We start from the raw sequence: 26,115 nt of genomic DNA on the forward strand, positions 1-26,115 counted from the left end.
AGAATAGAACCAGGGCCCTGATTAAACTGTTTTATACCCCCGGACTTTTCAGTTATGTGAACAAATAAATCTGCTTTATTATTTAATTGGTCTTCTGATACATGTGACTAAGTTAACCACAAACATTAACTTTATTATTGTTATTATTATTTTTTTTTTTGAGAGACAGAGTCTCGCTCAGTCACCCAGGCTGGAGTGCAGTGGCGCGACTTCAGCTCATTGCAACCTCCGCCTCCCGGGTTCAGCCGATTCTCCTGCCTCAGCTTCCCAAGTAGCTGGTACTGCAGGCATGCACTACCACACCCAGCTAATTTTTGTATTTTTTTTTTTTTTGGTAGAGACGGGATTTCACTATGTGTTGGCCAGGCTGGTCTTGAACTCCTGACCTTAGGTAATCCACCCACCTCGGCCTCCCAAAGTGCTGGGATTACATGTGTAAGCCACCACGCCCAGTCTTATTATTTTATTATTTTATTTTTTGAGATGGATCTCACTCTGTTGCCATCTGGAGTTGCACTGCCAGGCTGGAGTGCAGTGGTGCGATCTCAGCTCGCTGCAACCTCTGTCTCCCCAGTTCAAGCGATTCTCCTGTCTCGGCTTTCTGAGTAGCTGGGATTACAGGCACAAGGCACCATGTCTGGCTAATTTTTGTATTTTTAGTAGAGATGGGGTTTCACCGTGTTGGCCAGGCTGGTCTTGAACTCCTGATCTCAGGTGATCTGCCTGCCTCTGCCTCCCAAAGTGCTGAGATTACAGGCGTGAGCCACTGTGCCCGGCCACATACATTAACTTTAAAAATCACAGAAATGTAACTTTAGAAAAAGAGACTATTTCTTTTAAAGGGTTACAGCCTGCAACATGGCCATCCCGCAGGCTGGGAAGCATAGCCTTTGACAAAGACCAAGACAGGCACTTAAAGGGAACAGGAATTGGAATAGGAGCTTTATGCTGAATGGGTCGTCTAAATATACATATTGAACAGGTTATAGGAGGAGCTATGAATATTTATGAATGTGGTTCTGACACATGTATATTGAACAAACATGCATGTAACATAGTACCCATGTTCACCTTGGGATGGAGACTTAACATTTAAATGTATTACAGCTCTATGCTGATGGCTCCTAACTCAGAATTTTTGTCTTGGCTCCAACTCCTAGAGTGGCAAGCCTAATATCTAGGCTGGACATCTGCACCTAGAGAAGTCCCAAGATCCTCAAATTCACCATGCCACCGAACTGAATGATCCTCTTCCCCACTTGCTCTTATTCCAGTTCTTTGTTGAATGGCATAGCCATGTGGTTGCCTAAGCCAGAGACCCAACAGTCTTCTTGACTCTTTCTTCCTCATTCTTTACCTTTAAAGCAATCAAGCTCTGTTGATCTATCCACTTCTCTCTCTCCTTACTCTATTGCTTTTCTAGGCTACTTTCACATCTTTCCTAGATTTTTCTGACACCTGCTAACTCAGCAATGTTTATGCAGTTTTCTTCCCCCCTCCATTGTTTTCCCAACTCTGGAGCAGTGATCCGAGCCTGTCACCTCCCTTCCTAAATCTTTACATTACTTCCATTTTATGGACTTAGGATATTTAACTTGCAAAGCCCTTTACGACATGAGCTCTTGCCAGCTTCTATAGCCCCATTTTGGGCCACTCTTAGAATACATGCAACTGAAAGCATCCTAATGCTTGAACTCTGCATTCTTGCTATGCTGAACTAATTTTAGATCCCCAATTCGCTAAGCTGTCTTTTGCATCTCTAGATGTATAGGTGATATTTCTTGAGTTTGAAACATTCTTTCCTACATCTTCTCCCTCACCTGCTAAATGAGGCTACTTGCCACTTTTTTGGGGTTAGTTGTTACTGTTCAGTGTTCCAGAGCATCCTGTTCTGATTCTTAACCATCTGTCTTCCTTGCTAGATGGATGTTCTGATCACCTCCTATTTACCCTGTCAGTAAAGGAGGGATCCCCAACCAAATAGTGATTAAGATGGCCAAGCACAAGATGCCCGACATTGGACAAATGAGATTGGCAGCAGTGTATTAGTCACATGAACTCACAGCCTGAGGGATAGGGACACTACACACATAACGATTATAAACCAGAAGGGGCTATGGGAGGCAGGCTTTGTAGTAAGATGAAGGTGGGATACAGCTGGTCTGGCTGATAGGGATACTGGCCAGGTAGGAGGACTTTACCTCTGGGCATGGGAACCACTGGGTGTATCTGACAAGAGCAGGGAATGGCTCTGTGAGGCTCAAAAATGTCAAGGTAGCACCTGAGTGTTTAGGTCTTACAACAGGGCTGGGCACAGTGGCTCACGCCTGTAATCCAGCACTTTGGGAGGCTGAAATGGAAGGATCGCTTGAGGCCAGGAGTTTGAGACCAACCTGGGCAGCAAAGCCACACTCTGTCTCAACAAAAATTACAAAAATTAGCTGGGCATGATGACACATGCCTGTAGTCCCAGCTACTCAGGAGACTGAGGTGGAAGAATCGCTTGAGGCCAGGAGAGAAGATGTTTCCTCATATAGACTCGAGTGTATGGCACTCAGGGTGTGGGTAGTGAGACCTGATGATGAGTAGGTAGAGATGGGCTGTGAACTCCAGGGTGCAGCCTTTTCGAAATCCTGCCGTTTTCTCAGTTGCTGACCTTGTAACTGGCAGAAGATAGCTGGAAGAATGCTTCATTTTGTCATAAAAATGAAAAGCTCCTTGAGAAAGGGACTGCACTGGTTGGCTTCTTCCTGTAGTTCCTAACATACTAACTTGCACTAGAGCTTTACACATATGTGTCTGCTAATGGTTTGTTCAGTTAATAAATATTTACTGAGCATTTACTATGTACTATGTGCTAGATAGTAACTGCTGAAGAGACAATGATGACAAAACAGACATGATCCTGGTCACATAGAACTTACAGGCGTGAAACCCAAATCTGTCTCTACAATCTCATTCAGTATAGAAAAATGACCCATTTTGTTATGTTACAATGTAATATATAACAGCTACACAAAGTTTCTTGAAAGCTGCCCCATATCATTTTTGTATGAGATTAGGTTTTTTTTTAGACAGAGTCTCGCTGTGTTGCCAGGCTGGAGTGCAGTGTCACGATCTTGGCTCACTGCAACCTCTGCCTCCCGGGTTCAAGTGATTCTCCTGTCTCAGCCTCCTGAGTAGCTGGGACTACAGGTGCACACCACCATGGTCAGCTAATTTTTGTATTTTTAGTAGAGACGGGGTTTCACTATATTGGCCAGGATGATCTCGATCTCTTGACCTCGTGATCTGCCTGCCTTGGCCTCCCAAAGTGCTGGGATTACAGGTGTGAGCCACCGCACCCGGCTGAGATTAGGTTTTAAACAAATAAACCAATCTGTTTATTGCAACATAGCTATTTCTCAGGAAAGCAAGCAAGTTTGGGCCTTACTCAGTGAGCACAGGAGCAGAGGGCAACAGATGTAGGATTTTGTGAGGCAAGCTGTCAGTACTGTGAAAACCTCCCAACAAGCCCATGTGAATCTTCCATTGCCTTTTGCATATCCAAGCAAGAGCCATAGTTGCCTGAGCATATCATGGGCTGTGATGAAACACCAGAGCCAAAATGCCTGCGTTTGAATCCTGGTTCTGTCACTTTTGGGCTGTTTGACAATGGACAAGTTACTTAGCCTCTCTGTGCTTTAGTTTCTTTATCCATTTGTAAAATAGAATAATAATAATTTCTACCTCATAGAGTGGTTGAAAGAATTAAATGAATACATTTAAGGATCTTAGAATAGTCCCTGGCACATGGTAAGCCCTTATACCAGTGTTTGCTATTACCATGGCGTCTTAGTCCAGGCTGAGAAATCTAAGATGAGGGCACCAGCAGATTTGGTATCGGGTGAGGGCTCCTTTTCTGATTCCAAGATGTTACCTTCTAGCTGTGTCCTCACATCATGGAAGGAAGGGACAAACAAGCTCCCTCAGCCTTTTTTTATAAAGGCAGTAATCCCATTCATGAGGGATCTGCCCTCAGGACTTAATCACCTCCCAAAGGCCCTGCCTCCTAATATCACACTGGAGATTAGGTTTCAACATATGAATTCTGGGGGGACACAAATATTTAGACCATAGCAGATGATAATGATGGACTCATTTATTTACACCTCAAATTCCCTTACCAAGTTTATGCCAGGTCTTATTATGGGACCTATTAAAATGTGAGAGGAATTATCATGTGTATTTTGTGGAAGAGAGTAATTGTCCGAGATTACTTTGTACTTTTCATTTTGGCACCTCTGAGAGAGAGAGGGGAAATCATCATCCTTGTTAGACTCTCTTCTGCTTTGAAGGGTCTGTGAGTATATGGTGCTGTGTAGGATTAAGAGGCAGTCCCACTGTCTTGGAGTTTCCAAGACTGACGTCCTTGGTTTAGATGATCAAGTGAAAGCCATAGGAACAGTGGACTATGAGATGAGCAGACATTTTAGATAAACATAGAAAATGTCCTATGTAATGGAAATTTACTATAACCCATTATAGTATAGAATATAGTATGGGGTACATTTATCTCATACATGGTTTTGGACTAAATACGTAAAGGAAACAATATAAAATCATATTGTATGGCCCCCAGAAGAGTAATTAGTATATTTACACTGTGCAGAGGTAATTAATTTGAGATGGGAGGGAGAGGTGGAGGAGCAAAAATGAATTATGTAAGTTGTGTAAGACTAAAGAAAAATGGTCCTGTGGCTACTGTTGAATAACTCAGTGTGACATAGTGGGAGGACCATGGATTTGGTGGAGGCAAGATTGTCCTGGTCAAATCACAGCTCAGCCACCTACAAACTATGTGGCCTCTTTTTGGATGCACTGTGAATTGTGAATTTACTGTGATGTTTTCTTCTGGCTTTGGCTGCAGAAAGTGTCAGATTGTGACTCACCTCACAAGCAAGTGTATGGAGGTGTGCTTTTAGCTTCTGTCCTGACTTGCTTGCTTGCTTTTTTGAATCTTGCAATTATTCTTTCTTTTTTTGCTCTTTTAGAAAATGCCTTTCTGTATGCTTATTACTGGAGTAAGGTAGCATATTGGTGATTGTATTGGTTTCTTAGGACTGCTAAAACAAAATTCAACAGACTGGATGACTTAAACCATGGAAATTCATTTTCTCACGGTTCTGGTGGCTAGAAGGACAAAGACGTTGGCAGGTTTGGTCTCTCCTGAGGCCTCTCTCCGTGACTTGCAGGTGGCCACCTTCTCGCTGTGTTTTCACATGGCCTTTCTGTGGGGTACACACATAACTGTATCCACATGTCCACATTTCCTCTTCTCATAAGGATACCAGTCAGACTTCATTTTAACTGAATTAAAGGCTCTGTCTCCAAATACAGTCACATTCTGAGGTACTGAGAGAGTTTCAACATGAATTTTGGGGAGATGCAATTAAGCCCATAATATTACTTTTTTTTTAAGTTACCTCTCTGATCCTATGTTTCCTCAACTGTAAAATGGGGATTTAAAAAAAATATTGCCTTGCCCTGTAGTTGGATATTATGAGGAAGATAAGAGATAAAGCCAAGTCAGTTGCCTAGCCCATCTAAAGCACATGATAAGCACTTTATGATGCTTAAATATCCCCCTTCCTGCTTTTTGGAAGGAGAAAGAAATTCTGAAACTGCTTGATAAAAAGAAGGGATACAGACCTTACCTAATAAGTTAATCAGGTATGGGTATTTGAAGTGTGAGACAAGTAGGATAGCTAGGGAAAGAGGAGTGGGGAGATATGGAAAAAAATGTTTTTGATTTACTTTGGTATATGAGATGATCAAAAAAGCAAAGGAGGCTGATACAGCTTGAGGTAGACTCAGGCCGTGTGGTCTGCTCTAAAGTGAGGTAAGCCCAAGGAAGAACTCAGCCCTGAAGAGCCCTGAAGTGAGAGAACTTCACGATAATGTTAAAAATTTAGAGCTTAAAGGGATCGTAATCAATTCCTTTATTTTGTAGAGGAGAAAACTGACATCTGGAGAGGTTACGTAACAGGCTAAAACCATACAGCGTGACAATTGGCAGAGGACTTCTCAATTTATCAACTTGAAAAATTACGTCTATGATTGAGAGAAGAAAATGATAACTTGAACAAATATCTGATTATACCAGACTGTCAGAGCAAAAGCTATATCTTATTCATCATTATATCTCTAGTAACCAGGGAAGTGCCCAACCTGTAGTATTCAATTATGTTTGTTAGGTTGATCCAAAATAAATATTAAATTTGGAGGGGACTTGTTAAACCATAAGTGCACATTTTTGTGATATAAAACAGTGTGGCATATTTTATTAAATATATGAAACATCTTTAGTATCATCCTGTTCTTCCATGTAGATGGAAGAATCTCACAGACGTAAAAGAACCCTATCACAAAAGAATACATACTGTATGATTTCACTTATAAAAAGCTCCAGAAACAGGCAAAATTCTATGATGCTAGAATTAGAATAGTAGTTACCTCTGGGGAGTAGAAGGTGATATTAGTGGGGGCTTCAGAGATTCTGGTGATATTCTATTTCATGACTGAGCCGGACACTTATAATTTGTATACTTTCCTGTATTAAGTTATACTTAAATTATAAAAACCTTAAAATATGGAGCAGCTTATGTATTGAATTTTCTTATATATCATTGTTTAAGCTTAGAAGTAGTAGTACATGATTACTTTAAATATGACTCAAACAGCTGTCTTAGAATGTATAGCTGCCTCAAAATAAAATAAAAGACACTCTCCACTCAGTCTCCCACCCTTAAATTGTATTCTTAGCAAAAAAGTTAGTACAGTATGCAATTAAGCTTTTCTGTATTTAGGTGTTTATTTTCTTTCATAGAACTTTTAAGATATCAAAAAAATTAAGCATAGAACTATATATAATCTGATAGATGTCTACCTCTGTAATCTCCATATGTATAGGAAAAACTTATATAAGCTATAAACAAACTTTTTTCTGAGAAAGGGATATTCATTTCTACTGTTATGCTTTTAATATTGTTTGAATGTTTTATAATAAGCATGGATCACTTTTTCAGTTCAAAAAAGATACATTTTTATTTTATTTTTTGAGATGGAGTCTCATTCTGTTGCCCAGGCTGGAGCAGTCTCAGTTCATTGCAACCTCCACCTCCCAGGTTCAAGCAATTCTCCTGCCTCAGCCTCCTGAGTAGCTGGGATTACAGGTGTATGCCACCACACCCAGCTACTTTTTGTATTTTTAGTAGAGATGGGGTTTCAACATGTTGGGCAGGCTGGTCTCAAGCTCCTGACCTCAGGTGATCTGCCTGTCTCAGCCTCCAAAAGTGCTGGGATTACAGGCGTGAGCCACGGCACCTGGCCTAAAAAGGATACGTTTCTTAAAGAATCAAGTAAAATGATATATCTTAGTTATTTAAAATTTTATTTCCTGGAATAAGAAAAAGTCTCGACTGGGCGCGGTGGCTCACACCTGTAATCCCAGCAATTTGGGAGGCTGAGGCAGGTGTTCAAGACCAGCCTGGCCAACATGGTGAAACCCCGTCTCTACTAAAAAATACAAAAATTAGCCGGGCATAGTGGCGGGCACCTGCAATCCCAGCTACTTGGGAGGCTGAGGCAAGGAGAATTGCTTGAATGCAGGAGGCAGAGGTTGCAGTGAGCTGAGATCATGCCACTGCTCTCCAGCCTGCACAACAGAGTGAGACTCCATCTCAAAAAAAAAAAAAAAAAGAAAAAGAAAAAAGGAAAATTCTCAACCATTTTTTCTTTTTATTGTTTCCTCATTAAAAATTTATAAAATAAATTAGTTGACTGTTATCAAGAAAAACACTAATAATTTTGATTCTTTAAATGCCTATTTAATATAGTCCCTTAGATAAGGGATAGAAGTTCGATTTATGTAGTTGGGATTTTTTCCTCATGTTCCAAATTTCTATGATAAGTGAAATTGCTTTTATAATAAAAAATGCTAAGATGGGCAAATCTGTGTTTATTATTTCAATCTTTGCTTAAGAGGTTAGTATGTTATAGTTTTAAAAGATTTTCTCCACAATGTCTTTATTCTTTGTTCCAACTGGGATGGAGTAGAAGCTATATAAAGTTATTTTGTGAGATGGCTGTTTTTCTAATGGTATTATTCAGGATTGCTAAAAATACACACAATAGATTTTGGGGACAATATAAACTGCTTTAATACAGTTCCTTTAGTCATACATTTTTCTTTCCAAACTCAAAGGCCTTTGACACATGAGTACGCTCAGAAGGGTGTGCTAACCTCCCTCCTTTTCCTCTCCACATTTTCTAATTGCATTTTTTTTAGATTGTTTAATTGTATTTGTCCTTTGTATATATAAATATGCAAACTATTTTAAAATAAATTTTGTTTGCTGGCTAATTAGTGTTGTATATTAGAATCGGATGGTGATAAGAGGTCACAGGCCTTGTAAATATCACTGGAAATCAGGAAATTACTTAGAGATCATGCTCTTTTGACTAGATTCACTGTCAACTTGCAGCTTAGCTTCCCCCCTCCTCCACCCTTCTGCAAAGAGCTTTGAAGAATCTAGTGTAAGTGAATGAAATCTGAAAAAATGAGGTTTATTAAAAAAAAATATATATATATATATATACATATAAACTGAGTGTTAGTATTTTTCAGACAATTAAGTGCTAACATCTAAGCGCTTTGGTAATAGTTCTTTTGCTGCTGATTAGGTATTCCTCAGTGGTGATTAGTGAATGTACAAATGCAATCATTTGGTAGGTCTTAATCACTCATATGATCGAGAAGTTAGTTACCCAGAAAGAGAAATTGAAGCTGTATAACTTTCATTAGCCTTATTTTTTAATAGCAAAAAAAAAGAAAACTTTTTGACTAAATTAGGAATACTGAGTCATATAAGATAAATTGTAGTTTAAAAGAAATAGAGAACCTGGCAAATATATTTATATGACTGTATTGTGACACTGTATTTGATGTCTGTAGTAAAGACAGCTTATGAAAAATTGACCATTGCTTACCATAGTAGGGCAGGTTTTTCTCAGGGAGATTGAGTAAGACATGTTCCCTACATAAGGACATTTTTCCTTCTTTTTTTTTTTTTACTGGGTGACTGAGCTCTCGCAATTATAGCAGGAACAAGGGAAAGAAAGTATTTTTTCACATTTATGACATCAGGAAAAACACAGAACATCTTGAGGCAAGGGGAGAAATATATATTCATATATCTCTCTTCTTCTCAAGAAGTAATGTAGTATATATATATAACACAGGACATCTTGAGGCAAGGAGAGAGTACAATGCATGTATTTGGGCAATGCTGTATTTTCCTCTGGTGGGATTGGTTATAGGGCCCAGGTCCTAAAGGAGTGGCCTGGGGAGTTGGGTTTGGACAACTTGGAGTGATGAGCTAGGGATATCTGTATAGAGACTCCAACAGGTTGCTCATGCCAGCATTGCAGGGAGCCATGACTTTTGCTAGTTTTTCAGGGCTGTTCTTCAAATGTTAGTTCAAAAGCCTAGGTTTGTAGGCCTCCCTAGAGGACCAGCTTCTTGGGTGTTATTTTATGCTAATCAAATTCAGAATTGCTGATATATAATCAAAATGCTATACCTATACTAGCCACAACCCAGTCTTCTGGGTCTTCACTCAGGGTAACCAAGCATCCCAGATTGTCTAGGATTGTCCTAGTGTTAGCACTGAAAGTTCTATATCCAGAAACCCCCCTTAGTCTTGGGGAAACCCCTCATTTCCAGGGGATTGTTGGTCACCTATTTTACTCTCCTGAGCCCCTTAGCACCTGCAGCATGGGAGGAGGGGAAATGCAATCTATGCCCTGGATGCAGATGATAAACAGCCCTCAGCCCTTGCGTAACAGTACAACCCAGGATGCACTTTCAGGGAGGAAGAACATTGCTACTTCTCAAGTGTGCCCAGATATTGCTGTTCTGATTATCTCTTGCTGCATAACAAATTACTGTAAAATGACTGTAAAAGAGGTTTAAAAAACATTACTTTATTCTCTCCTGGTTTCTGTGGGTCAGGGATTTGGTAAAGGCTCAGCTGGCAATTCTGGCTCCCTCAGTAAGAGTGGCTACAGCTAGAACAGCTGGGGACTGTCGACACCTCTGTCTTCATGTCATCTCAGTGCCTCTCCAGGGCCTCCTCTCTCTGTATGGGATAGTTTAAGCTTTCTCACAGCATGTAGCCTCCAGGCAATTAAATGCTTAATTGGCACTTCAGAGTTCCGGAGCAAGCATTCCAACCAATAAGAAGCTGCCTCAAGTGTCACCTAGGATATTATTGCATAGACCATTTCCATCATAGTCACAACATTCAAGGAGTGGGACATAGACTTCACTTCTTGATAACTGGAATATCAACATCACATTGTAAGAAGAACATGTTGGGATGGAGAGATTATTTTACAATGTACAAGTCTTAAAACCCACCACAGTACAATTACGTTGGTTCCGAAGGTTTGAAAAATGCAGTTTTTGACTGGACGTGGTAGCTCATGCCTGTAATCCCAGCACTTTGGGAGGCTGAGGGGAGCAGATCACTTGAGGCCAGGAGTTCGAGACCAGCTTGGCCAACAGGGAGAAACCCTGTCTCCACTAAAAATACAAAAATTACCCGGGCATGGTGACACATGCCTGTAGTCCCACCTACTTGGGAGGCTGAGTCATGAAAATTGTTTGAACCTAAGAGGAGAAGGTTGCAGTGAGCCAAGATCATGCCACTGCACTCCACCCTGGGCAACAGAGTAAGACTCTGTCGAAAAAACAAATTGCATTTTTTCATTAATAAAAATAGTGATGTTGTTAAAATATATTTTTCCCATGAATTGCCGTTAAGACAATTTTCATTTTGAATGCAAACAAAATGTCAGCCTATAGTTGTTTCTGGACTTGTCCTGAAATTCCTTAGTCACCATTCTTCTACTGAAGTGAATATCTGTCTATCTATCTATCTATCTATCTATCTATCTATCTATCTATCTATCTATATCTGCACAGGCATACCTTAGAGATATCAAGGGTTTGGTTCTAGGCTACTGCAGTACAACAGTATTGCAATAAAATGAGTTGCAGGAAGCTTTTGGTTTCCCAGTGCATATAAAGGTTATATTTATACTATACTATAGTCTATTAAGTGTGCAATGGTATTATGTCTAAAGAAAACCTTAATTAAAAAAATACTTTATTGCTAAAATTGCCAATAATCATCTGAACTTTCAGTGAGTGGTCATCTTTTTGCTGGTCTTGCCTCGATGTTGATGGCTGCTGACTAATCAGGATGGTGACTGCTAAAGGTTGGAGTGGCTGTGGCAGTTTCTTAAGATAATGTTGAAGGTTGCTATATAGATTGACTCTTCCTTTCACAAAAGGTATTTATGGCAGATATAGCCTTACAAAATGTATTTCTTAAATAATAATACTTATAAGTTGAAATTACTTCTTGATTCATGGGCTGCAGAATGGATGTTATGTTAGCAGGCAGGGAAACAACATTTATCTCTTTGTGCACTTCCATCAGAGCTCTTTGATGACCAAGTGGATAGTCATGAGCAGTAATCTTTTGAAAACAATCTTTCTTCTAAGCAGTAGCTCTGAACAGTAGGCTTAAAATATTTAGTAAACCATACTGTAAACAGATGTGCTGCCATCCAAGGGCTTTGTTATTTCATTTATAAAGCACAGGCAGAGTAGATGTAGCAAAATTCTTAAGGGCCTTGGGATTTTCGGATTGGTAAATGAATATTTGTTTCAACATCAAGTCATCAGTTGCATTAGCCTCTAACAAGAGAGTCAGCCTGTCCTTTGAAGCTTTGAAGCCATGCATTGACTTCTCCTTTCTAGCTATGAAAGTCCTAGTTGGCATCTTCTTCCAGTAGAAGGCTGTTTCATCTCCAATAAAAATCTGTTGTTTAGTGTTGTCACCTTCAGCAATGATCTTAACTAAGTCTTCTGGATAACTTGTTGCACCTTCTGCATCAGCACTTGCTGCTTTACCTTGCATTTTTATGTTATAGAGATGGCTTATTTATTGAAACCTCATGAACCAACCTCTGCTAGCTTCCAGCTTTTCTTCTGCAGCTTCCTCACCTCTCTCAACCTTCATAGAATTGAAGGGAGTTAGGGCCTTTCTCTGGATTAGGCTTTGGCTTAAGAGAATGTTGTGGCTGTTTTGATCTTCTATCCAGATCACTCAAACTTTTCTCCATATCAATAATAAGGCTGTTTTGCTTTCTTGTGGTTCATGTGTTCACTGGAGTAGCACTTTTCATTTCCTTCAAGAACTTTTCCTTTTCATTCACAACTTAGCTAACTTTTTGGTGCAAGAGGCCTAGGTTTTTGTCTATTGTGGCTTTTGTCATACCTTCCTCACTAAGCTTAATCATTTCTAGCTTTTGGTTGAGAGTGAGAGATGTGTGACTCTTCCTTTCACCTGAACACTTAGAGGTCATTGTAGGGCTATTAATCGATATAATTTCAATATTCTTGTGTCTCAGAGCATAGGGACACCTAAGGTGAGAGAGAGAGAGAGAGAGAGAGAGAGAGAGAGAGAGAGAGAGAGAGAGAGAGAGAAACAGCCAGTTGGTATAGCAGTCAGAATGCAAACAGCATGTATAAATTAAGTTCACCCTCTTCTATGGGTGCAGTTTGTGGTACCCTAAAACAATTACAGTAATAGCATCAAAGATCACTGATCACATAATTAATATGTGATCACCGATCATATAATTAATGACAGATACAATTTTTAAAAGTTTGAAATATTACAAGAATTACCAAAATGTGATACAGAGACACAAAGTGAGCACATGCTGTTGGAAAATTGAGGCCAATAGACTTGCTTCATGCAGGGTTGCCACAAACTTTCACTTTGTAAAAATTGCAATATTTGAGAAGCACAATAAAGGGAAACACAATAAAATGAAGTATGCCTCTTATCTATGTAGAGATACACACACATACACACACACACACACACACACCCCTACATATATTCCTCTCATGGCCCCCAAAATCCAACTGACCAAGAAGATAGGTGTTGCAAAAGTACATTTGCCCTCAAAGTAAGAATTTGGGATGTGTGTGTATGTGTGTGGTATATGTGCTTGTGTGCACATATGCACCCTGGGGGAATGGAAAGAAAGGAGCACTTGGGAGAAGAGAAGGGCATTAGTGGCACAGGGTGACTCGGGTTGAAAGGAGGCATCCACAGCAGGAAAGCGCACTGAAATGTTGGTGGCCAGAGAGGAAACTAAAAGGGAGACATGGGCAGTGGCAGCCATTTAGAAGCGAAGGATGGGCATACCTACAACATCATTCTAGTTTGGTCATTTGGTTTAAAATGTGGACACTAATGTTCTGGCCCAACTCTCTCTCTCTCTTTTTTTTTTTTTTTTTTTTGTGTGTGTGTGTGAGACAAGGTCTTGCTCTGTTGCCCAGGCTGAAGTGCAGTGGCACGATCATAGCTCATTGCAACCTCCACCTCCCAGGCTCAAGCAATGCTTGCACCTTAGCCGGCCAAATAGCTGAGACTACAGGCGTGTGCCACCACGCCCAGCTAATTTTTGTATTTTTTGTAGAGATGGGTTTTGCTATGTTGCCCAGGCTGGTCTCAAACTCCTGGACAAACACAATCTGCCTGTCTCAGCCTCCCAAAGTGCTGGAATTACAGACGTGAGCCACCATTGTCCACTCCCAGCTCTCTTATGCTGCCTCTGCCCTCCTGTGGTGCTTAAGACCCATGAGTTATTCTTTCTGGTAGCCTCTAGTTTCTCACTCCAGGGTATTAGAAATTGGGCTATTTTAAAAAAAACCCAGATGAAGTTATTTGGGGAATTTGCTGACAGCACTTTTTGGGCAATGTTTCAGAAAACATGATGCAAATTTTAATTTTTTTAAACTGATATTTTAGTGGCTTGATACATTTAATATTGCAACTTTAGTTTTATGAATCTTGCATGAGTTCTGTTGTTTTCTTGTCATCTCATTATATTAGTTTTTGAGCAAACATTTGAAAAATTTTAAAAATGTATAGTATAAGGGAAGGATTGTAATTCTGAGCCACTACTTGTTTAAAAAGGCACTTTATTTGTTTGGATTGTAGGAATATTGTAATACAGTCCAGCTAGATTCTGGGATAGATTACCGGAAAAGGGAACTTCCTGCTGCAGGAAAACTCTACTACCTGTAAGTGTTTTTAATTTTTAAAGTTTAATGTCTAATCGTTAATCAGAAAAAGAACATAAAAATAAGCAGTTTAATTATTGGAACGTGAAAGGCTGGTTCTGAAGCCCATGATTTTTAAATTGCAAATGTTCTCATGTTAACTTCTTCAACCCGTGTCTTTACCATCCATATTTGCATCATTTATAATGTGTGATTGGACAAAACCCTAATTAGTTTTTTGGGGTGGAATGATGACAGATGGTTAGAATGTAATGAGTATCCTTTTATAAGAGACTCTATTATTATGAGAATATCTTTAATGTGTGAAGTAATTAATTATTTGTGGATATCATCTGACAAGTGTGCCGTTTCCGTTCCCCCCAAAATTGTTGTTTTGTCAATCTGTTTGTATTTATCATTGTTGATTGACTTCCATATATAACTGATATACAATATATATACACAAATACAACTGGATATATTTTTGTCTTTTAAAAGCTAAGATGCTTCTGAGTAGGAGCAATTTATAATAATAGGTGTATTCAGCACGTACAGTTAATACTGAAAAACAAATATTTTAAAATGTCCTTTGTGAGAACCTGAAAAGGAAAAAGTGCTTTAAAAAAGCAAACTTGTTTAGTATATGCCAACAGTGTTGGGCACATAGCAAATTCTCAGTAAATAGATCTGTCTAAGGACTAATTGTAATTTAACTAAAAGGCATGTTTCTGGTAATTTAAATTTTGATGACAACGTGCATTTGAGAGGTTGAGAAAAGTTCTTGTCTCTGCCACCTTGTAAGCAGAAGTACTTTACTGTTTTTGAAGCAGAAATTAGCTAGAAAAATCACATAATTAAAATTGCATACTTTACAGTGTACCAAGGGGACTATTTTAGTTTATTATTCAGATCCTCATGATTATTATAGGAGATTCTTCATTTACCCTCAAGTACTTTGTCTTTAAAGTACTTTATAATTTAAAAAAATTCATAGAGCACACTTTTCTGCTTTAACTTGGACTTTTTCTTCCCAGTTTCTTTTATGTTTGTGTTTACTGGATATTTTATTTTTCTAATATTCACAGCCTTTCCCTGATTTTTTGCTACCTGTGTCTTGATATTCCAGATGTATGGTACCAATGCATTAATTAATTATTATTCTCTTTATTCTTTTTTTAAAGGAGATAATTCTTGTTCTCTGTTTTTTTTCAAAAAGTGTATCATCATGTGGAAAAATAAAAATATTTTCCTGATGGGGAGTTCCTTAAATAAAGATGGTAGTCTGAGTCTAAATTATGAAATTTGTTTCATAGTGCCGAAGAGGTCTTGGAAGTTACTGGAGGTGAAAAGGCTACTTTTGCTTGGAGCATAGCCATTTTTTGTCTCTGACTTACCCTGTGTTACCCCTTCCTTTTCCTGATAAAAGTAATAACATTCTAACCCAGTGAAGTTCAGTTTTGATCTTTAAAAATATGCTAGAGGAAAACCAACACTAACAATGTCCAGAGTCCAGGAAACCAGACCTACAAAGGACACCAGGAAACTCTGGACCAGCTTTCCTGAGAAGTATATAAATTCAAAGGCCAGGCACAATGGCTCATGCCTATAATCCAGGCACTTTGGGAGGCTGAGGTTGGAGGATCACTTGAGCCCAGGAGTTTGAAACCAGCTGGGCAACATAGGGAGACCCTGTCTCTACAAAAAATTTAAAAAATAGTGGGTGTGGTGGCACCTGCCTGTAGTCCCAGCTACTTGGGAGGCTGAGATGGGAGGATCGCTTGAGCCTGGGAGGTGGAGGCTGCAGTAAGCTGTGATCATACCACTGTACTTCAGCCTGGGCGACAGAACAAGACCCTGTTTCAAAAAAAAAAAGTATATATATATATATATATATATATAAGTGTATATATATACACTTATATATATACACACATATATATACACACACTTGTATAGATATATATAGATAGATAGATGTCTATCTATTATCTATCTATCTATTCATTTAATCCTCAAGGAAGATAAATTTGTTCCTGAATTTAACATCCAAAGGGCTTGACCATAGTCAAGAATAGAAAGCCTGGGGGGACCCCTCAGTCAGAGGAGAAGGCAGATATGTAAGTATCCCTGAAGGGAATTAGCAATTAAAATCATCTCAGAAGTGGGAAAATAATATGAGTTACTAAGACAGGATGCTAGAGATGTGTATTATATTGTTTCACATGAGGACTTGGGTAGAACTTCTTTCATGAAGATTTTCTGAGGTTATGTTAACATTTGATTTAATTAGGTTTCTTTTTATCTTGTTCTTGTAGAAAAACTTTTTTTTAATTATTATACTTTAACTTTTAGGGTACATGTGCACAACGTGCAGGTTTGTTATATATATATACATGTGCCATGTTAGTGTGCTGCACCCATTAACTCCTCATTTAACATTAGGTATATCTCCTAATGCTATCCCTCCCCCCTCTCCCCACCTGACAACAGGCCCTGGTGTGTGATGTTCCCCTTCCTGTGTCCATGTGTTCTCATTGTTCAATTCCCACCTATGAGTGAGAATATGCAGTGTTTGGTTTTTTGTCCTTGCCATAGTTTGCTGAGAATGATGGTTTCCAGCTTCATCCATGTCCCTACAAAGGACATGAACTCATCCTTTTTTATGGCTGCATAGTATTCCATGGTGTATATGTGCCACATTTTCTTAATCCAGTCTATCATTGTTGGACATTTGGGTTGGTTCCAAGTCTTTACTATTGTGAATAGTGCCACAATAAACATACGTGTGCATGTGTCTTTATAGCAGCATGATTTATAATCCTTTGGGTATATACCCAGTAATGGGATGGCTGGATCAAATGGTATTTCTAGTTCTAGATCCCTGAGGAATCGCCACACTGACTTTCACAATGGTTGAACTAGTTTACATTCCCACCAACAGTGTAAAAGCATTCCTATTTCTCCACATCCTCTCCAGCACCTGTTGTTTCCTGACTTTTTAATGATCGCCATTCTAACTGGTGTGAGATGGTATCTCATTGTGGTTTTGATTTGCATTTCTCTGATGGCCAGTGATGATGAGCATTTTTTCATGTGTCTTTTGGCTGAATAAATGTCTTCTTTTGAGAAGTGTCTGTTCATATCCTTCGCCCACTTGTTGATGGGGTTGTTTTTTTCTTGTAAATTTGTTTGAGTTCATTGTAGATTTTGGGTATTAGCCCTTTGTCAGATGAGTAGATTGCAAAAATTTTCTCCCATTCTATAGGTTGTCTATTCACTCTGATGGTAGTTTCTTTTGCTGTGCAGAAGCGCTTTAGTTTCATTAGATCCCATTTGTCAATTTTGGCTTTTGTTGCCATTGCTTTTGGTATTTTAGACATGAAGTCCTTGCCCATGCCTATGTCCTGAATGGTATTGCCTAGGTTTTCTTCTAGGGTTTTTATGGTTTTAGGTCTAACATTTAAGTCTTTAATCCATCTTGAATTAATTGTTGTATAAGGTGTAAGGAAGGGATCCAGTTTCAGCTTTCTACATATGGCTAGCCAGTCTTCCCAGAACCTTTTATTAAATAGGGACTCCTTTCCCCATTTCTTAAGATCAGATAGTTGTAGATATGCGGCATTATTTCTGAGGGCTCTGTTCTGTTCCACTGGTATTAAAAAAAAAAAAAAAAGGAAAACTTATTAACTTTACCCTGTAACAGACTTTAATGTGCTATGCTAAATATTGCCCTATTAAAGCATGTGTTTCTCTTTATTACCATCTGGCCAGACATCTGGAATCGATTCCTGAATATGCAAGTCCAGACTACCCCCTTGTCAGTTTCACTGGCGCCCCAACTGCCAGAAAACAAACAAGCAAACAAACAAAAACATAAAAAACAAAATTTTAGCTTCCTTCTAGGGGAACACCAAGCACTATCTCAGAATTTCATACAAGTAGAATCCCACATAAGATCTTTAATGAAACAGAAATATTAATATTCATCAACTCAGTATTTTATTAGTCTGATTTCCCAACACCAATTAAGAATATCCAAAATACAATCCAAATAATATCAAGAATTACCACAGATTTCTAAAACTACCCAAAAAGTTGACATGGAGCAATTTCTGTAGTTCATAATATTGCCTGAGTCCCACAAGAACTAATTCACATAAGACATTGCATGTTTGTATGTAATATATATCACATTAAATTTAGGAATCCTAGAGTACCTTCGTAAGTAAGTTTCAGACGTTTTTGGCCCTGTAACAACCTCATATACAGCAAATTCAGAGAATTTAAATTTAGCAAGCTACAAAACAGAGACCTTGATTGCAAATATCCAAACTTTTGCATAGATTAAAACACCCCATGCTTGTCCAGTTTTTTATTCTGTACTAAATGCATGATCACTCCAGAGATGAGCACAGTTTGTTTCTTTTTATTTTATTTTCATTTTTTTTTTTTGTGGGGGACATGGAGTCTTGCTCTGTCACTGGAGGGCTGGAGTGCAGTGGCATGATCTCGGCTCACTACAACCTCTGCCTCCCGGGTTCAAGCAATTCTCCTGCCTCAGCCTCCTGAGTAGCTGGGATTACAGGCACACGCCACCACACCCGGCTAATTTTTGTATTTTTAGTGGGGACGGGGTTTTGCCAGATTTGCCCGGCTGGTCTTGAACTTCTGACCTTAGGTGATCCATCTGCCTCAGCCTCTCCAAGTGCTGGAATGACAGGCATTGAGCCACCATGCCCGGCCAGTTTGTTTCTTTTCTAGTTGCTTGGTGAATAGCACTCAACAAGGTCCCCATGCTGAAGTCCAAACAGATCAGTCAAGCACTGGGCTTCCATTTGCATCTGGATGGAGACTTGGACAGTAATCTATTTTGAATTGTCTGGTACTGATCAAGGGTGACCCCATCTCATGCTTACAGAGAATTTAACTGCTTCAGATTAGCTCTCTGTTTGGGGGCTGGTAATACTAGAGGTTGTTATTTTATATATGCGTATCTTTTTAAACAGGAAGCACCATTGCTGAAGGATCCATGATATGCTGCCCCAGGCCATTTTGCTGTCCCTATTGTGAAGCGTTACTGGTTTCCTGGGGAGAGGAGTTCACATCACCCTGGACTCACACTTGCTGTCTCTTTTTTATTCCAAGGCTGAGTCCTATAGGTTCTTTTCTCTACTAAGTCTGTTGAAGGGAGGGTTCTATTCAAACACCATATCTTTCCATACTCACATACAAACACTCTGCCCTCCACACAGATGCCATAACCTCAAGAGAAGTTTTAAACTGAACCAAAAGGGATGGGGGCAGGCATTGGTCCTGGGATTTTATTTTACCCCACTTACGAGCCTAAACCTAAAATAGGTTTGCCTTTTATTATTTCATAAGTGCTGGCAGAAGACAACAGAGACCTGGGTCAGAGACACAGGATCTTATTAGCCTTGGCACAGATAGCAGTATGAGCATTAGCATGTTGTGTCAGTTCCCTCCTTGCTCCTTAGTCCCATGGAGTGGAGGGGAGGGTGTTTTGCTGAGGGCCTAGATAATTCCTGCAACAGGCAGTGAATTGTGTTACAGGAAAAGAGCTCTGAGCTTGTGAAATCTGCCATTTTATAGCCAGACATAAGCAAGTCTGCTTTTTGTCTCGAGGGAGACATTGTCTCATCTTTCAAGGTTGCTCACTACACACACAACCTTGAGAAATGGTTAGGGCCTCGCATTCTTGGCATACTCAGCAAGATGTGATGGAGTGACCCATGGAGGGGCTTGTCTCTCCCAACAGGGGGCATTTACCAGACATTAGACCTTAAAGAACCAGGCTTCCTCCCTTTGTTTCAGCTGGCTTCTGTCCACTGAAGTCATCCACCACTTCAACAAAACTACATCTGAAGCACATTGTTCAGTTGCTTAAAACTTAAATTGTCTCAAGACCATTTCAATATGGGGATTTTGGATCATCCTGAAAATGGTGAAAAATCTAATTTATGGCTTTTTAGATACAGCCCAAATATTCACATATTTGTACTTGGCTAATATAATGTATTTACCCATCTTTTGAACAGATTTCAAAAAAAAGTTTTTTCTTAAATACTTTTACTAGTGGAAGTTTTATGTCTCAAGCACTCTTGGTTTTCCACTTGGGAAATATCTATTCCAAATAGAAAATCATTTTGGAGAATATAAAACTTTGAACACCATTTTTAAAAAGAATAACAATTAGCTGACAGAAAGACACACAGCTTCAAGGTTATAGCTCTGTTTCAGAAGAAAGGTCTGTGAAAACTAAGACTGAAGCTTGTATGTGTTAAAACATACTTCCCCATAATTAAAAACTTCATGTTTCTTGCCTGTGATATTACTTACAAACACTCCTCTGCTCTCAACTGTGAGAATCAGATTAATGCAACTTAAAAACATTTCTTAGCTTGATCATCACATCTTCCCGTACCTAAACTTTGGCTGAGACCCAGCTTCTGCCTCTAAGGTTGCCACCTTCTGGTTTAGTGGAGTGTCTAGGACAGCTTGGTACCTTCTCTCCATCACCCATCATTACCATTACAATTCTGTCCCAGACACTGGAATCTGCAGTTTCAGTCTCAGTTTTTCTTACCAGTTAGACAGCTAGCCCAGTCATTTCCCATTTCGATTCCCACTGAAGAACCTCTGAAACATTCACCAGTGCAAGCAACTTGAAAATGCTTAAGTCCGGCCCCCTTCCTTTTAGGCTGTCATTTGTTTCAATACATTGTGCTAGACTGCCCAGAGTCCTGTAGCAGGCAGTATGCACACCCCATTGAAATATTTATTTCATCCTCTACAACAAAATTTTTATGGTCTTATGCCAAATATGAGCTGGCTCTACTCCTCCTCCAGTTCCTTAAATTCTCTCATGTGTCTTTTAGACTCCATTATATTCCTATCATTTCTATTTCTCACACTAGTTTGCATGGTGTCACAATGGAATAGTGATGGTATCAATGGAAAAATACTACACAGTTTAAGACTATAAAATTTATTTAGCAGTCAAGGTTGCAGAAATGTATCCACATGGAGACACTTGCACAAAACAGAAGATAATAGAGCATATTCCCAGATGAAGCTGTAAGTTTTTTTGGCCTTTGAGGGCCCATTAGGTGACAAAGATAGCACCTGATCAAGATAAGGATCCCATTAGATCACCTTTGTCATTCTTAGGTGAGTGGGTTTATACCCTCCTGGTAAGTCTTGATTGCTGTGGAGACTCTGGCTATATGCCTGCCTGCTTGCCAGGTACAATTACCAGGTGCAAACCTTAAGCCATGACTGAATGTTTATTGTCAGTGTAAATCAAAGGTCAGTTTCCCATCCTTCAGCAGCACCAGTCACTGGGCCTTCCTGAAGTCTGTTCTTTTTTATTATTATTATTGAGACAGAATCTCACTCTGTTGCCCAGACTGGAATGCAGTGGTGCGATCTCAGCTCACTGCAACCTCCGCCTCCCAGGTTTGAGCAATTCTCGTGCCTCAGCCTCCCGAGTAGCTGGGATTACAGGCGCATGCCACCACGCCCAGCTAATTTTTGTATTTTTAGTAGAGCTGGGGTTTCACCATGTTGGCCAGGCTGGTTTCAAGCAGTCCGCCTGCCTCGGCCTCCCAAAGTGCTGGGATTACAGGAGTGAGCCACCGTCCCTGACCCTGAAGTCTGTTCCTCAGAGAACAAGAGATAGAATTTCTGTCTCTGGCAATCAAAGAAACTGTCTACTTTCTTGAGGTTCTGACTGTTGTCTGGCTAATTCCTCAGTCTGGGGAAGGGATGAAGATATTTGGGATATTTTTGATGTTTACAGATTATGTTTTACTTCTTCTTAGCATCATGGCACAGAAGAACATTTAGGTTTTTCTACATAAGAAATAATCAGAAATGAAAATATTTACAGATGAAATAATACAATGTCTAGGATTTGCTTCAAAATAATCCAGTGTAGGAGAATTGAGGGGAGGTATAGAGGAAACGAGATTGACCATGCCATGTATTGAGTGGGTGATTTTACATTGGGGTTTTAATAGAACTATTCTCTTCACATGTGTTTATGTGTAAAATTTTTCATAATCAAAAGGTTTTTAAAAAGATAGCCTTTCTGTTTTTTTCTGATCATGCTTACTGCAGTTTTAAGTCTATTGATCTTCCCAACGAAACTGCTTTTGTTGTGTTGATTTTCTCTATTATTACTTTCTGTTTTCTATATCCTTAATTTCTGAACTTTCATTATTTCCTTTCTTCTGCTTAGTTTGGATTTAATTTGCTCTTCCTTTTCTAGTTTTTTAAGGTAGAAGATTAAGTCCTTGATTTTAAACCTTTCTGCTCTTATATAAGCACTTTCAAACTATAAATTTTTCTTTATTACTTTAGCTGCATCTCACATGTTTTATTATGTCATGTTTTCTCTCGTGATTTATTTTTTGGCCCATGGGTTATTAAAAGTGTGTTATTTACTTTCTGAACGTTTGGTGATTTTTTTATACATCTTTCTGTTAATGATTCCCAGATTTAACTAATTATGGTTACAGAATCTATGTTGTATGATTTGAATCCTTTTGAATTTATTGAGGCTTGCTTTATGGCCCAGAATATGATGCATCTTGGAACAAGTTTCTCATGCACTTGATTATGTATTCTGCTATTGTTAGTAGTGTGTACTTTAAATGCCATTGGGTCAAGTTGGTTGACAGGGTTGTTCTAGTCTCCTGTATTCTTACTGATTTTTTGTCTTCTTTTTCTATTAAGTATTGAGAAAGAGGTGCTGAAATTTCCAAGTATAATTATGGATTTTTCTATTTCCTCTTACAGTTCTTTCTGGTTTTGCTTCATGTATTTTGAAGCTCTGTTATTAGGTATATAAATGTTTAGGATTGATATGTTCTCTTGATGAATTGACCTCTTCATAATTATGAAATGAACCTCATTATTCCTGGTAATATTCCTTCTACTATGCTTAATATTAATGTAGCCACTTCAGCTTTTTTAAAATTAGTGTTTGCATGATATATCTTTTCTCATCTTTTTACTTTCAGCCTATCTGTGTCTTTATATTAAAATGGGTTTCTTGTTGGCAACATATATTTGGGTATTTATTTTTTATGCAATCTGACAATCTTTTTCTTTTAATTGGGGATATTTAAACCATTTACACTTGATGTGATTGTTGATATGGCTGGATTTAAATATACTATCTTGCTACTTTTTTTTTTGTATTTTTTAGAAAAAAATTATTGAGATACAATTCACTCTTTTAAAGTCTATAACTCAGTGGTTTGTTAGTATATTTAGAGTTGTACTACCATCACCACTATCTAATTTCAGAACACTTTTATCACCCCAGAAAGAAACCCATAACCGTTAGCAGTCATACCTCTCACCCCTCTACCCTCTGCCAGTCTACCTTCTCTATGGAATTTGCCTATTTTATACATCTCATATAAATGGAATCACATAAGATGTAATATAATCATGCACCGCATAGTAATATTTTAGCCAATGATGGACCATAGCATAGATATGATGGTGGTCACATAAGATTATAATACTGTATTTTTATTGTATCTTTTCTATGTTTAGATACACAAATACTTGCCATTATATTACAGTTGCTTACAATATTCAGTACAGTAAAATGCTGTATAGGTTTATAGCCTAGGAGCATTAGGCTATACCGTACACCACAAGTGTGTAGCAGGCTATGCCATCTAGGTTTGTGTCAGTATACTCTTATCATGTCTGTATGATGACAAAATCACCTAACAACACTCTTAAAACATATCACCATTGTTAAGTAATGTGCCACTGTATATACGATGTATATTACTTCTCAGTCTTTTGGTTAAGATCAAGTGTGTTATCTGTTGTTACCAGTTTAATACTATAAGATGTGGTCTTTGTGCCTGGCTTCTTTCACTTAGCGTAATGTTTTCAAAGTTAATCCATGTTGTTTGCTGTTTGTTTTCTATTGTCCCATCTGTTCTTTTTTCCAATTTTCCCCTTTTTCTGACTTCATATTAGTTATTTTTTTAAGATTCCCTTTTACCTCTTATTAGCTATACCTCCTTGATTTTTTTCTTTTAATAGTCACTTTAGGGCTTAGTGTAAGCACCTTTAACTTATCATAGCTTGCCTTCAAGTAAGAGTATAACACTTGATGTATAACATAAAAACCTATAGTATACTTCCATTTTTACTATCCTGGGCTTTGTGCTTTTATTGTCTTTTTTGTTATTTTATTATGTAATTGTGTATTTTGTTATATAATATTATTATATGCAGTGCTTTATTATCTTTTTAGGTTATAAACTCCATAATACATTGTCATTACTTTTGCTTAAACAGTCAATAATCCTTTAAAGAGATTTTTAAAATAAGAAAAAGTCTTTTAATTTACCTACATATTTACTATTTCTTGTATTCTTCATTCTGTTATATAGATTGAAATTTCCCCCGATATAATTTCTCTTTTTCCTAAAGGACACGGTTTAACATTTCTTATAGTAGTGGTCTGCTGGTGATGAATTTTCTCATATTAAAGTTTTTGTTTTGCTTTTATTTTTGAAAGATTTTTGCTGGATAGAGAATTCTAGGCTGATAGGCTGGCTGGCTGGCTTTCCTTTCTTCCTTCCCCCTTTTCTTCCTTCCTTCCTCTCTCTTTCTTCCTTCCTTCACTTTTTCTCTATAGTACTTTGGTGATGTTGCTTTCTTCTCTTCTGGCTTGCATTGTTTCTCATGAAAAGTCCACTGGCATTCTTTGTCCTTCTCTGCATAAGGATATAAGTCTTATCACTGGCTGCTTCTACAATTTTATTTTTATCTTGGTTTTAAACAGTTTTATTATGATGTGCATTGGTGTGGTTTTCAGCATGTTTCTTTTGCCTGGATTTGGCTGTGCTTCTTGGATGTGTGGGTTTATAGTTTTCAGTTAGTTTGGAGAATATTCTCTTATTTCTTTACAATTTCTCCCCATCCCTTCCCCTCCTCTTCAATTTCTGGGACTCCAGTTACACTTATATTAGACCTCTTCATATTATCCCACAGCTCACTGATGCTCTGTTCACTTTTTTCATTCTTTTTTTCTTCCTGTGTTTGTGTTTCATTTTGGGTAGTTTCTTTTGCAGTGTCTAATCTGTTATTAATTATAATCCAGTGTATTTGTCCATGTTAGAGGTGGTGTTTTTCCTTTTTAAAAGCTAAACTTGGGTTTCTTTCCCTTTTCTTTTCTTTTTTAAAAGGCAAAGTCTTGCTATGTTGCCCAGGCTGGTCTTGAACTCCTGGACTCAAGAGATTCTCCCCCCTTAGCCTCTCAGTAGTTGGGACTATAGACACACACCACCATGCTGGGGGGGGGTTTCTTTTTTATATCTTCTTTGTTTGTTCTTATACTCATGCCTTCCTCTACCTTATTGAGCATATGCAGCATATTTATAATTGCAGTTTTAATGTCTTTGTCTACTAATACTATCATCTATGTCATTTCTGGGTCTGTTTCTATTGATAAATTTTTGTCCTTTTTATGAGCTGATTCTCCTGCCTTTCATGCTTTTTTTTTTATTGCGTTTCAGATACTGTGAATTTTATATTGTCGGGTACTGGAGTGTTTTGTGTTCCTTTAAGTACTTTGAGACTTTGTTCTGGGACACGGTTAAGTTACTTGGAAACAATTTTATCCTCTTGAGGCTAGGCTTTGTAAAGCAGAACCAGAGTGCCTTTATTCTAGGGCTAATTATTCCTGAAGCAATACCCTTCTGAGAATTCCACCTGATACCCTATGCTTTAGTAGGACTTTCCTCTGACTAGAGGGAAGATGAACTATTCCTGACCATGTATGAGCTCCAGGGGTAATGCTTTGTGATTCCAGTGGGTCCTCTCCCACCTGCCCGTTTCAAGTAGTTGCTTCTTATGCATAC

At 38.5% G+C, this 26,115-nt stretch overlaps 1 protein-coding gene across 3 annotated transcripts in view; it reads left to right on the forward strand.

Moving 5' to 3' along the window:
- Positions 1 to 26,115, forward strand: part of AFG1L (AFG1 like ATPase) — a 238,672-nt gene that overhangs the window by 140,611 nt on the left and 71,946 nt on the right. For all 3 annotated transcript variants that reach the window (XR_010134338.1, XM_004044494.4, XM_055390724.2), the window contains exon 8: positions 14,133 to 14,215. Coding sequence is in view for 2 of the 3 variants with exons in the window: in XM_004044494.4 (XP_004044542.1) it covers positions 14,133 to 14,215 (83 nt within the window). In the remaining variant the exon portion in view is untranslated. The remainder of the gene's footprint in view (positions 1 to 14,132; positions 14,216 to 26,115) is intronic.

This window comes from Gorilla gorilla, chromosome 5 (assembly GCF_029281585.2).
Source record: "Gorilla gorilla gorilla isolate KB3781 chromosome 5, NHGRI_mGorGor1-v2.1_pri, whole genome shotgun sequence".
NCBI lineage: Eukaryota > Metazoa > Chordata > Mammalia > Primates > Hominidae > Gorilla > Gorilla gorilla.